We start from the raw sequence: 14129 nt of genomic DNA on the forward strand, positions 1-14129 counted from the left end.
GACCACCAGACATCACCAGGACTCCCATTTACAGAGTTTCTTATATATTATTACAGACTCAATATACCAGAATTCAAGGGGTGGTTTCCAAAAATCTGTATTTTTAATTTCCTAGGAGACTCTGTTATCACCCAGGTTTGAAACCTACTAACCTAGCCAGTTACAATAACCCCATTTTCTTCTCAACTTTTTTTTACGTCTGTAAAATGGACAGGCATTCGGAAGTACTGTTATGTATCACTTAATCACAGGAACAAATTCTGAGAAATGCTTCCTTATGCAATTTTGTCACTGTGTGAACATCAGAATGTATTCATACAAACCTAGATGATGCAGATGATGTCACCTATTACAAACTTAGGCTATTTGGTATGGCCTATTGCTCCTAGACTACAAACCTGTAGAGCATGTCACTGTACCTAATACTGTAAACAACTGTAAAATGATGGTAAGTACTTGTGTACCTAAACATAGATAAGGCATAGTAAAAATACAGTAATATGCGACCAGGTCATATATGTGGTCTGTTGTTAGATGAAACATCACTACTGTGTCTGTGGCAGATGACTATAAACTAATTTCTGTGACTTATGGCCATTAATCATCTTTGCCCTTCTTTTCTTTACTACATGTATTATAGACTGACTCCACAGGTGTGCTGATTAGGAGCTCTAATAATAATAGACAATATCATGTACAATAGAACAATATGTATTTCCATTAGATACTAATAATGAACCAATAATGCATGTAAACTAAATACAATACTTCAAATCATTCTGCACAAAGAAAGGACAGATCACATTTATTTAATAACAAAATGTCTAGTTAATAAAGTGTTTTTAGGAACTTACAATGTTCAAAACCAAAGAATAAAAATATTAAACATATCACTTTATGGCACAGGACAATATAAATTTATTTTTGGAACATAGCAGGCAAATTTTTGTGCTAGAAACAGAGTGGAGAAAAATCTAAATTAAAGCAAAAAGTCAGGAAATGGGTGTTCACAAATTCCTGCTTAACTGAGACTCAACATTCATTGTAAAAAACGGGGCCTCTGAACATCAGATTTTGTTTATAAAAATAAAAACTTCCTCCTTGTCTCTGCTAAAAATACAAAACTTAGCTGGGTGTGGTGGCGCATGCCTGTAGTTCCAGCTACTCGGGAGGCTGAGGCAAGAGAAGCCTGGCGACAGAGAGTCCACCTCAAAAAGAAAATAAATAAAAAAAAATAAAAACTTCCTCAAACATCAGATTTTTTCAGCTCAGCAAATATTTTTCCTTTGATAATTCATAATCCTGCTGTTCATCTGTCACATTTATGAATATCTGGTAATTTCATAAATAAGTACCAATGGCACACTTCAAATACAGATTCTGTTGAATTTTCTTTTTTTTTTTCCCCCTAATGAACTTAGGGCCTATGACAGACAAGATACTGAAACATGCTAAGGTAATAATTGGTCTTACAAGGACTTTACAGCAAGTATTTAATGAAAGCCACTACATTTCCAGCTCTAAAAAGAGCCAGACAGACACAATCCCTGCTTCCAGAGTTCACACCATTCAGAATACAGAAGGTCAAGCACTGATTCTGAATCATTATGAGCTTTGATTTCATCCATACTGATTTCTTCTGGAAGGGCAAATAAAATCTTTCCTTACACATCATTCTTTGGATTCTCATAAGGGATATCTTGAAGTCTGTATGTTGACAAGTCCAGTAGATACTTTGTTTTCTCTAATTGCCTTCTTCTGCTTAAGACTATCTCAAGTATTTTGTTTTCCCTTTCAGTTCTCCCCAACATACACCTTCTGCAGTTTTGTCTATCCAGTTGGCTTTTCTGTAACACTTTGCTACCCCTTTCTGTTCCCTTTCACTGTTTTCCTTTATTGCTTTCCTCCTTAACAGAAGTCTGGTGATCTGGGCTTTCCCATCTTTCCTTTCCTGGCTTCTTATTCACATGAGTGACTGATCTTAGCACTTCCTTAAAAGTTGAGTTTTCAATAAACATAACTCATCAGCACTTCCGATCTGCATTTCCTTGAGCTGTTTCTTGATCTTCAGATCTGTGTAATAATACTCTCTTCCTGAATGCTATTTAGACATATTATCCTCAAAACACCAATGGTTTCTTGAAGCTGCTTGTTTTAAATGTTGTATCAAAAGAGATTGATAAAGGAATGTATAACTCAGCAAAGGATGCTTCTACTGTATTGTAAATTCCCACCATTAAAAGTACTGGATTCTGTAAGTCCACCATTAAAAGCTGGTATGGGACATCAATTTACACACATAAGGGTTATATTAAAACTTTAATTTTTTGGTTGATATTAAACTGAAATTTATATAACTGAGGTTGGAATCTTAAAAAAAGGAAATGATAAAATTTTAATATAGTTTACTGTTCACTGATATGTCTATTCACTTCATCATAACCTATATATTTAATTAAAAATCAAATTATGTGTCTGCAAATCAGATGCTATCAAGCAAATTGCCATCCAGGGTCCATAATTCTTTTTAAATTTTTAACTCAGACGAATATATACGATTCAGTAAATTTTAATGTTCCAAATTGTTCTGAAAAAATAATTATCAAAAGCTTCCAGTTAACAGTTGGCTAATTCATTTGCCCCCAATGAACTACCTGTTTGTGTTGTGAGGTAGCATCAAAGACCATGATCTTCTGTGACCGTAGTAGCCTTCATTCATAAGCATTCCCTCTTCATAGGAAGAGTGTGGACAACAAAAAGGGACAGATGAGTCCCCTTTCATTATTCATTGACTCTTGGTGTTTTCATAATATGTTAAATGCCTGATTTCAATTTTACAACAACAAAAAATACCAGTATTTATTCTGAAAGGTTCGTATGTTCCAAGTAGCAGATATTAACAACTTCCAACACGATCTCTAGGAATAATCCGCAGTTCTGAACCATGTTTTAGAAAAACATTTCCTATACAAACAAACAAAATATAAAGTTAGGTATCTAAAAATCTAGTTATCTTAATATTTTGACAATTATTAAATATAATAAATAATTTAGTAAACAGTAAAACAGGTACAAAAGCTCAAGCATCATGAGACCCCAATGCCATGCTTTTTAATTCTTGCTCCTATTCTCGTATCTTCACAATCCCACACATGCTTAAAATTTAAAATAATGCCAGACATGAAAATGCTGACAAATACTTTCAGCAAGTAACAATGTGAATAATTTAATCATGAATACTTCCTTCAATATATAATAATATATCTAAGGACAGGAAAAAAAATGTAAATTACTACAAGTGACAAAAATTTAGAAACCCTGACATATTTGGGGTCAATTGCCTGCTGAGATTTTCTTCATATCAATGATATGCACATTCAATTTTTAAAGATAATATAACAAGCAGTATGTTAGAGTTAGCAGTAATTCAAACTACTGTAAAATACCAAAAGTTTCTCGAACAAGAAAAAAAGAAACCTTTCTCTACTCAGATTAAAGGCATCCATACAATAAAGTACCTCACAATTTTCAATAAACCTTTTAAATAAAATTATATATTAAAAACTACTGAAGTAACAAAAATTTGCAATTTTAAATCACTCTTCATTTTCTCTATGGCTGAATTTCAACCGCAAGGCCTATGAAAACAACATAATTTTGTTACAATAAAGAAATACTTTAGAATATAATTTAAAAATAACTACTGCTCTAGAATGAGGTTACATTAAAGCATGCCTAATTTTAAAACTTTAGATTACAAGGCTAAGAGACTACATTTAAATAATATAAAACTTTTTTTTTTAAAGTTTTAGACTACTTTTTTATAAAGTATGAGACTACTTTTACCCTGCCTCCTGGTTAGGACACCAATATATCACCTGTATAAATTCAACAGTCTGAAAATCTATGAGTGTAGACTCAGCCCTCTGAAATGTAAATGACTATATTAAAAATAATAATAGCACTTAATGAATACTTTCTATAAATAATCCAAGCTATTAAGCACTTTACATTCACTATCTGACAACTACCTTAAGAGGTAGGTCAAAAAATCCTTACTCCAATGAGAAAACAATCTTATCTACAGACTTTTTGTTATATGTAATAAATACTCTTAATGCTTAAGCCCACTATTAGGTTTTCTGTTACTTGTAGCCAAAAATATCTACAATCGATATACACAATGAAACAACTTATTACTCAGACACACAGGTAAAGACTGGTATATAATCCCTAAAAAAACAGCTCCATTATGTTAAAATACTGTCGAGTATAATTAGAATTGCTTAAATATTCAGTGTCAATTGACATATATAACCTCACCCACTGCTCTATGAGTTTTCAAATAGATACTCACCAGCAGTCTGTGCAGGATTTATTCCTATTCCATCTAGAAAATAAGTTGTAAAATCACATACATTATTTCTAAAGCTAAAATGGTTTAATACTAGCAAGAAAAGAGATTTGCCAAAATAGTGCTGCTGTGTATATAGACAGAAGTCAAATAATTTAAATCTAAGAACACGAGTGACAATCTTTCAGGTAAATTATCTGTTAAAATCTATTATTCTGCATTCATACACATTGCTGGGTTAGTCAAAACCATCTGTCAATGCAATGATCTTGGTAAGTTGTATGGAATACAGGTTATTAATTTGTTTTGCCACATCGAATTACAAATAATGTTTGTCATTTCTTCCAAAAAACTAAAAAGCACCTTAGGTATGCCATGAATCATCTTCATATTGCTCTGGGTCATAATATCTTAAGGCTGGGAGAGCTCGCGAAGTCATTTAGTTCAACACGTGTTACTAAGTTATGACCTAAAACTTTCCAGGTAGTAAGCCAGCTTTTTTCCAACAGAGAAACACTTCAATGTGACAGAATGCAGAATGTTTGAGAGTGAGAAATTCTATCTTATCTAAGTTACATCATGCACATTAAACCCATCTCCTGTTAGTCTATCCAAACTGCACTTGGGCAACTCATCAGCACTCATCAATACTACACTGTATACTTGAAACACAGTTAAGCCCTCCCTGCAATCTTTACTCCTCATCTTATTTCACTATTTTCTCACAAGACTAATTGCACCATCATCGACTATCAGTGTTCCAAGATATTAAGATTTTTAATTATATAGCTAAAACAATAAAATTCTCATTATTGCAAGCCTACAAGACACAATTTTCTATCAGGAAAGGTATAGCAAAGGTACATTCCTGCTTAACTTTCTATATTCTAAAGCATTTGCCAAACAACTTCACTTAATTAAAAAAAAAAAAAAAAAACTTGCTAAATAGTTATTTTCAGTTATAATCTGGCATGAACTGGTAAGGACAAAAGATATTATAAAGTGCTATACTATACCAGAAGCACAAAGAAATGAAAGGAGCTAATTATGAACCATAACCCTGACTTAGTGTTTACCATTAAGTATATCATTTATGTTGACACACATATACTTGGGGCTTTCTGCATTTCATTTTAATTAATTTGGTTCTTTTTACATCATTTCTATAAATTTGAGGTAATACATAATTTTACAATGAATTCTTACCATTGGTAATAATTGCACTTGTTGCAGCAGGAACTTTAAACTAAACAGAAGGAAAAAAAATACATATATATATATATATATACATACACACACAGACACAAAACTAGCAAGATAATTAGCAAGAATGGGGTACAAATACCAATTCTATAATTCTAAAGTGGGATTAATCTTTTAGAATAAGTAAAACCATCAAGGAAAGTACAGCTGACCCTTGAATGACATATGCAGATTTTCTTCTGCCTCCACTACTCCTAAGACAGCAAGACCAACGCTTCCTCTTCCTTCTCCTCGGTATATTCGACATGAGACAAGGATTAAGACCTTTCCCATGGTCCACTTCCACTTAATGAATAGTAAATATACTTTCTCTTATGGTTTTCTTAATATTTTCTTTTCTTTAACTTTCTTATAAGAATACAGTATAAAATATGCATAACAAAATACATATTAATCGCCTGTTTGTGTTATCAGTAAGGCTTCCAGTCAACAGTAGGCTATTAGTAAAGCTTTTGATCAATAAAACAGTTTTATGCAGATTTTCAACTGCACACAGGGTTGGAACCCCTAACTCCCATGTTATTCAAGGGTCAACTGGACTATATCATATGCTTTATCTGTAAAAAAACCCCTATACTATAAACAATGCTTTCGATTGTATTTAGGACACCATTAATTATAAAAGTATACCTTATTTTTTGCATTACAAAAATGAAAAACCACTGTCAATTTATGCCCAGATCAATGTTTACTCTTTAGGACTTATCCACCACTTTTGTCATTTATAATTATCTTGACTAGCAAAAAGCATATGCAAAATAAACTGATGAGATTATTCCTAAAATTTCTGCATAGAAATTGCAAGATCTGAACAGATGCTCTCTGTGTTTAATGGCAGGTGCCTACATAACATTTTCAGGTAACAACCAAGGCTTGTATTCCTTACATTCTTTAATGATTTGCTGATTTAAAGCTCAAGGATTGCAATAGTCCAATTATGTCATTAGGAAATAATAATTAAGTGTAGACGACATTACCTAGACAATTATGAGAATGCCATTTGGCCAACAGTGATAGCAAGCCTCCCCTGATCTACTTCAGAGATGTTTAAAAAGATGTGCTTCTAAAATCAATGACATGTGGTATGGAATTTATTGGTAGCTAAAAGGTAGATTCCATCTCTTAAAGAGACCAGCAGTTGTGAAAGTGTGTTTATGTCTTCATAGTTTATGCATTTATCCAACAAATACTTATTAAGCATGTCTGTGCTATGGACTAACTTTACAGATATTACAGTCTTGTGATCAAGTTTGGAAAACACGTTTAACTAGTGGTCTTCTCAGAAGACTTTAATATACTCCTAACAGAAATGAACTGTTTCTCATATTTTTTGACCAATACTTCCTGTTCTTCATGATCCCCCCCGACCCTTGTTTTTTTTTTGGTGGTACTACTTTGTGTGTGGTTCTAGTTGTCTGGGAGACACTACTCTAGGCATTTATAATCATTACATACACACAGTTGAGAAAAACTAAAAGCTTATTTTAAATTAGAAATTGAAGAATTAACTTTTAAAATAAGGCCTTAAACATGCCTGAGAACAATTATTTTAGTATTATGTACAAATTAATAAACACATTTTAACCTCAATGTGGTACACTCGTGTCCTTTTAAAGATTTAAACATTCTTAAAGAATTTCAAAGTGTACTTAAGTAAACTTAAAAGTGCATCACAAATATTTTGCACAGGCTGTAATCTCAATAAGAATTTGATCCAACGCTCAAATTTACTATAGGCCTCTCAGATTTCTAAAGCTAGAGTCCTACAAAGCTTTTAGTTATCCTACTGATTTAGTCTTTTACATCATGCCCATTTTATATAAGCTATGTATTTTCTTAGTCACATCTATTTAGCAGCAACCTATGATTTTAAAAACCAAAATCAATTGCTGACACAGTTTTTCCTTTAGGCAGAATGTGGAAGAAATGGTTAAACTATGAGGAAGCATCACTAGTGATGTAAAATGCAGAATCTATTCCTTTCTGTCCTACTGTACTGACAGGTTTTCTACTGAATGCAAAGTATTCTTTTGTGGTCTTCTGTTTTCATTTATTTTCCTCCTCAGATATCCCATAATTCTTATAATTTAGGGCTCTTTGCAGGTTTCAACAATTCATTACGTACCCCAGTCATGTGCTGGGAAATTTTATTATCACTACTAAGGCAATTTTACCAGGGATTTAAATCCAGACTCTTGCCTTCTTGAGTCAACTTTTTTCTCACTGAATGATTCTACAATGCCATCTCATGAAAGTTCCTCTTACAACAATCTGAAAGTCATATCCTTTCTAAATATGTAACACCTATGATTCATAATAGTGATCCACTTCCACTTCATGAATAGTACATATACTTTCTCTTATGATTTTCTTAATATTTTCTTTTCTATAGCTTACTCTACTGTAAGCTTTACTTATAAACTACCTTAATCAATATATATGGTTGTGTGGTGTTTCTTAGTTATTCACTACTGTATGAAGAAGATTTTCTTCTACTTTTATTAGAAAACGAGGTTCACAAAAATGCCTTTGCATTATAAAGGACACACAACAAAGTAACTACAAAATATAATAAATATTAATTAGAGCTTGTATAGATCTACTTCTTAAATCTGGAATTTGTGGATTCTGTTATGCACCAGACTAGGAATATTTCTTGCAAGTAATCTGTGCAGTAAACAATAATGACAATGCTATATTCAGATTTGTGTCACATCTCATTTTACTTATTCTTTCTGCATGAAGAATATATCAACACTGACACAAAACAAATGCTACTAGTTGGCAGTTTAATTCTGAATGAGTGACAAATGATGTTAGTGATTCCTGACAATACAAGGAGCTTTGAGCACTGATTGGATTGGCTGACTTCTCATAAATCAGTTAAGTACAGGGCAGGATTCTGTGGTAAGCTATTTTTTTATTAATGTAGTTAAGAAAATTATTTTTCTGTGACTATAAACTTTTCAAAAGATTCTGAACCAAAACGTTTTGATTTGGGTTACAACATACCTATTTAGCACTTTTAACTCAACAGACAAATTTCAGTAAATAATGTTTTTACTCAAAATCACTTGATCAGAGAGGAAGGACAGGTATTAACTACTTCCATTTTGCAGAATAAAAAAGAGGGATTTGCATCATGTCATACAGCTAACTAATGACACACCTATAACAGGAACCCTAAGTCTCCCAATTCACATTTGGGTGCCATTTCTACCAGATTAAGCTACTTTTCCAAGTGTCATGCCCAAAAAGTTGCATTATAGATATTTCTAATAATTTTGGATGAAAAAAATTATTTCTTATTAAACAGAAAACTCAAACACGTTTTAAAAAACTAGAAACTTTTCAAAACAACAAATTTTACTGACAGTTCATATGCTCATATAGAAAATCTGAAAACTATGATAAAGATTTTATGAAATTGTAATTTTGGAATCAAGACTAGTAAAATATCAGTATATAGAATATAATGTGATATAATGTTGCATTTTAAAAAAACATTTAAAAATCAGTACCTTTTTAATTTTCATAAAAAGTCTCATAAATTCTTACAATTTTCAATGGTTGCATTAATCAGATATGTCAATTTGTTTAACTCATGCTTCTTACATCCGAAAGCAAGTCTTAACCATCATCCTACTTACAACTTTTTGATAACATAAACCTAGTAATGAAGCCACATGGAAATGATGGGTCAAACTGCATGCAAATCTTAAAGACGTTTGAAGCACACTGCCAAATCGCATTCCATAAAGGCTGTTCCAACTTCTGTACTTACTTCTTCTGCTGCAAACTTTAAGACTGCTGTGAAAGGTGTACTTTCAGGAACACTGAGTCTGCAAGAAGAATTTTAAAACAGTTTCTTTTAAAGTCAGCATTTTCTAAAAAAGCCCCTTTGTTCCTTATTTCCGCTACTGTAGCCAATCTGGACAAAGCTGACTTTGCAGTTTCAAAGTTAGTGATTTTGATTGCATACTACATTCTTTAACTCAAAACAATAATAATCACAACCCAAACAGCAACTAGCCTTAGTGCTGGCAAGGTGCCCGAGCTCCACTTGAGAACTAACCTCTGCAGGTGTAGATTTACATATTTCTAACACTTTGATACACATAAGTCTAGCATATGAACTGCTGTTTGTTTCTAGAGATGGATTTCAAAAAGGTGAAGCTCTCCTTGGTCTTCAGTCCACTTTACCTCCCATCTAAATACCTATGCCCTTGACCCATTAATGTTATAATTTTCATTATAAGTAGAAAGCTACTTGGGAAGCATCACTGGATCATAAAGCTTTCGATGAACCTTCTGTACACTCTTAATAATCATGTTCAAAATTAGTAGACCAAATTAATGAAAATGCATGAAGTTTATTACGGCAAAATGCCAATCATGAAGTGATTTTTCCCACCATCATTTAAAATGGGCTAAGTAAAAATGTGAAATAACATTTTGGAGAGTGATGAGTGATTTTGTTAACTGACTCGTAAAATGGCAAGTATTTTAAAGATCATGAATAAATAGATTTTTTTTTTCTTAATGACTTAGTCCCAGGGTCAATCTGTATTAATTTTCCAACAAAAAAATTCAAAACAGAAATTTACTTTATACCTTAAGAAAACACTTAAAGACACAGTAAGAGGTTTTTAAAATTTCTTTTAAAAAATAAGATTTCTAAGGTAACATAAATTACAATGAGTGAAAACAGAAAACAATCTTTCAAAGCAGAGGAGACTGACAAGCTAACATTTCTTACTGAAACCGTCTCTATTTGTCACCACCATATTATTGTATGATTCTTAAGTGTCTTAATACCAGCTACCATTATTCTCATGTAATATGCCCAGGCTCCTCACTCAGTCTACAGATCTCTGACTACAAGAATTGTTATATCAGGAACAGCATATGGTACCAGTTTTCAGTAATAGAAATGTGAATAGATTTCTTGGCTGCCCTCATTCCACAACTCCAAAATACTATTAAAGGATGAAAATGAGTATCATTTTAACCCTTTCTTTACGAATGTTTTTTGTGCAAAAAAATAAAAACATGTAAAGGATAGCCATTTGTTTAAGAACTAATGAATTGGCAATGTCATAGTTTACAAACTAGGCAACATATGTTACAAAGTATTTTTGCAGTATATATGTAGTTAAGAAGCTGAGATTCATTTTCCTAAAACTCTGCATCAATCGGAGAACTTCCAAACCCTCGGAGTTCAATTAACTTTTAAATTGGAGACTTGGAAATGTCCTTAAAATATACCTAAATGTCATATTGATGCTCATTAAAATAAGTTTCTATCTGTATATTAAGTTGGTGAGTATCCACAGACAAGCCAATAAAAATAAAAAATGAAAACATCTTTTAATGCAAATTCTAATTGGCAGAAAGTTAGGGTAAATGAGAGTTACAGTGACTGCACAGATCTTATCTAAAGTTGTATTTGCCAGTCATTTCATAAAATAGGTACTTAAATTATCCCAGTGTTTTGAATAAATTTACATTAATGAGAATTTTTAAAGTACATTACTGGCATCTTTTTTAAAAATAAATATCTCATATAAACAAAATAATAACATTAATTGGTAAGAATCATTATAAAGACTAAGTCCACAGGTAACGAAAGGGCCAGATTAACTCTGTGGACAATTAGAAGAATCGTCGGCCAGAAGTGGTGGCTCACGCCTGTAATCCCAGCACTTTGGGAGGCCGAGGTGGGAGGATCACAAGGTCAGGAGATGGAAACCATCCTGGATAAGACGGTGACACCCCGTCTCTACTAAAAACGCAAAAAATGAGCCGGGTGGTATGCGCCTGTGGTCCCAGCTACTCGGGAGGCTGAGGAAGGAGAAGAACCCGGAATGTGGATGTTGCAGTGAACCAAGATCGCGCCACTGCACTCCAACCTGGAGCAACAGAGCGAGACTTTCTCTCAAAAAAAAAAATTTTCAAAGAGGTGAGATTTTTATTATTATAAAATATGTTGTGGTCATGAGATGGCATTCTAAGCACAGAAAAGAACAAGTGTAAAGGAAGGAAAGATTAAAAGGGCAAGCTTGTCAAGTACTAGTTACCATTTACTTTGAAAATACAGCACAGATATCCTTGTACACACATTGACACGTTATGTGAATTTTACACACACACATGCTTACATACATACACACACAACTACGCACACACATACATACTAAACAACAGTTGTACCTACTAAATTCATTCAGTCACCACACATTAACTGAACCGGTACAATGTTCCAGGCTCTTAATGTTACTGTCCTACTCTATCCTCTTCTTCCTTCCTTCTCACTCTCTATTTCTAGAGTACATTTGCATATGGATGAGAATAATCCAGTATAGAGGAAAAAAGCAATAATGAGGAGAGAGGGGGCACTGGACTCCATCTACTTTAACCTTGACAAGACTGAAAGAGATGGGAACCAGAGCTCAAGTGGTTTTTCATAGGAGTGAAGTCATTTTTTCCATTCTAAAAGGATGGGAAATTAACGGATATATCAATGCAGTGGTAGGTTTATATTGGTGGAAAGATGATAGAATTTCCCTTTGATGGCATGAGAGCAAGGGAGAGAGCAGCTGCGGAAAGTTTGAAATTTTTAAACAATCCTTTCCGAGAATAAGCAGGAAAATGAGCAAACTTGAAGAATGTAGTAAAGTACTAGGTACTATTAATTGTAGTCATGAACTTAACGTAAAACCCTCCAGTCTGTTATTTTCCCCAGGGGCAGTCAGTTATGTACAGATAATACAAATAGCTGGTTTCAGAGCTGGTGTTTCACTAACCAAAATATGCTGGGAGGAGAGACAGGGCCACCAGAGTTGAGGGCGTTTGCATGAGAATGATTTAAAGATGGACCAATGGACTCTTAACTATATAAGGAATAAGGTAAGGAATAGAAGTGGGGATACCTATAGATTAAAAACCACTGTGATTGATGGATTAAATGAAACGTTGTAGAAGAGAAATTACAGTGAATCAGGTAGGAGAGAATGTATTTATCCATAAGAGTGCCTGTAAACGACATCTTAGAGATGGAGCAATTATTGGACTCTTCAGTTCTAGGCTGCAACCATGAACACCTGAGATAAAGCGTAAAAAGGATATTTTGGAGATGAAAAGACCAAGGGATTAAAAGGCTGAGAGGTTGTATGGATCATGGATTGGTAAATAAGTGAACAGCTAGGTAGGCCATGGTACTAATTAATTATGCAAAAAATCCTATTGTAATCCTGTTCTTTGCTGCATTTTATGCTACTTCCAACTGCAATAACCTCAAGAGTGTTTACTTAAAATCTATCATTCAACTGCGAAGGATAAGTAAAGGCCCCACATGGATAAACTATTCTCCTCTTCTGCATTTCCCATTCCTACTAAATACTCTATTAAATCCCAACACAGGAAAGGTGTGAGCCGAGTCTCATTACTGTGTGATGCCCGACTGCTGAGTTACTCATATACAACAAAACTCAGAAGCCGCGGAATAACAAATGTTCCAGTAATTTCAAAGTCTTGACTATCAGGATGGAATATCTTCCTTAACTTTCTCAAACAGCTGGCTAAAGCGGTGAAACGTTTTTCTAATATCCAGCAGATGGGGGCTGTTTAAGAATCCCAGCAAATTACCAGAACCTGGTCCACCTGTCCTCTCGCTCCACCTGCCCACCAAATGAATTCCGAGGGGAGGTCACTAATCAGAAACACACCCACATCTCTCGTGCTGGGGCCAACCTGCCAAGCTGCTACTTAGCAAACAAGTACGGACCTCTCCCCGCAGGCTCCGGTGGGAGAGACTCCCGGAAGGGCGCGAGCCAGTAAGGTAGAGAAACTGAAGAGATGAAGACTGCATGGGGTAGTTGTTGGAAAGGCTCGGATCACCCTCAACCCAGCCCCGTCTTGTCCGGCCCCAAAAGGCCCATCTCGGCCGAGCTACTCACACTTTGTACGGCAGCCGTGGGTCCGACGTCAGCGTGATCTTAAAGGAAACCTTCGACCTAAGGAAAGGAGCGGGAGAGAGTCAGGGTCGCGCAGCGGGACCAGGGATTAAGGCAGTCGGTAAGCAAACACTTACATGGTGGTGCCGGGATGAATCTAGAACAGACGCTAACTCCCCGGGGTAGCACGACTTCCTCTAGTGTGCTCGGGACCGCCCGGCTCCACTCACTTCCACGTCTCCCTCTGCAAGCTGGGGACCTCCGAAGTTGTTGCTATCCAACGCACTGCCTGAAAATTGGCCCTAAGAGCTCATGCTAGGTAGCGCTTATAAATTACAAATGTCTTGTGCTTTTGCGTTTATATATCTGAGAAAAAAGTATGGATTATATTTATAAAACATCTTTCTAACTTTGGTAATTTGATACCATAATTTTAGTCAGGCAGGATAAGCGTGGGCATAGAGTGTAGGACCCTAGGTCCCAGCTGGCAGGTTGGGGCGGAAGTAAGGGTTTGGGGTAGTCGGATGAAGAGGGAGAGGGACTTGCGGCGAGGCTGG

General features: G+C 34.6%; 1 protein-coding gene across 4 annotated transcripts; it reads right to left on the bottom strand.

Annotated features, from left to right (window-relative positions):
- Positions 1-695: 695 nt before the first annotated feature.
- UFM1 (ubiquitin-fold modifier 1) lies at positions 696-13859 on the bottom strand. Of its 4 annotated transcripts, none has more exons than XM_011942989.1 (6): positions 13710-13859; positions 13576-13632; positions 9402-9453; positions 5561-5600; positions 4358-4390; positions 696-2964 (listed from the first exon to the last, which is right to left on the bottom strand). In XM_011942989.1, coding segments are annotated over exons 1-6 (252 nt in total). In that variant the 5' UTR covers positions 13712-13859; the 3' UTR covers positions 696-2896. The 4 variants fall into 4 exon arrangements, with proteins under 4 accessions (XP_011798379.1, XP_011798377.1, XP_011798380.1 ...); XM_011942987.1 differs by having other exon boundaries at positions 9402-9459; XM_011942990.1 differs by having other exon boundaries at positions 696-3638; positions 9402-9459.
- Between the last annotated feature and the right edge of the window lie 270 nt (positions 13860-14129).

This window comes from Colobus angolensis, unplaced genomic scaffold, assembly GCF_000951035.1.
Source record: "Colobus angolensis palliatus isolate OR3802 unplaced genomic scaffold, Cang.pa_1.0 Scaffold214, whole genome shotgun sequence".
In the NCBI taxonomy this organism is placed as follows: domain Eukaryota; kingdom Metazoa; phylum Chordata; class Mammalia; order Primates; family Cercopithecidae; genus Colobus; species Colobus angolensis.

Excerpts from the sequence above, each read along its gene's own strand:
- UFM1 (XM_011942986.1), bottom strand. Across the intron at positions 9,460-13,575 it reads CCACGGCTGCCGTACAAAGT|ACTCAGTGTTCCTGAAAGTA; the intron begins GTGAGTAGCTCG and ends TTCTTCTTGCAG. Across the intron at positions 2,965-4,357 it reads AAATCCTGCACAGACTGCTG|GAAATGTTTTTCTAAAACAT; the intron begins GTGAGTATCTAT and ends TTGTTTGTATAG.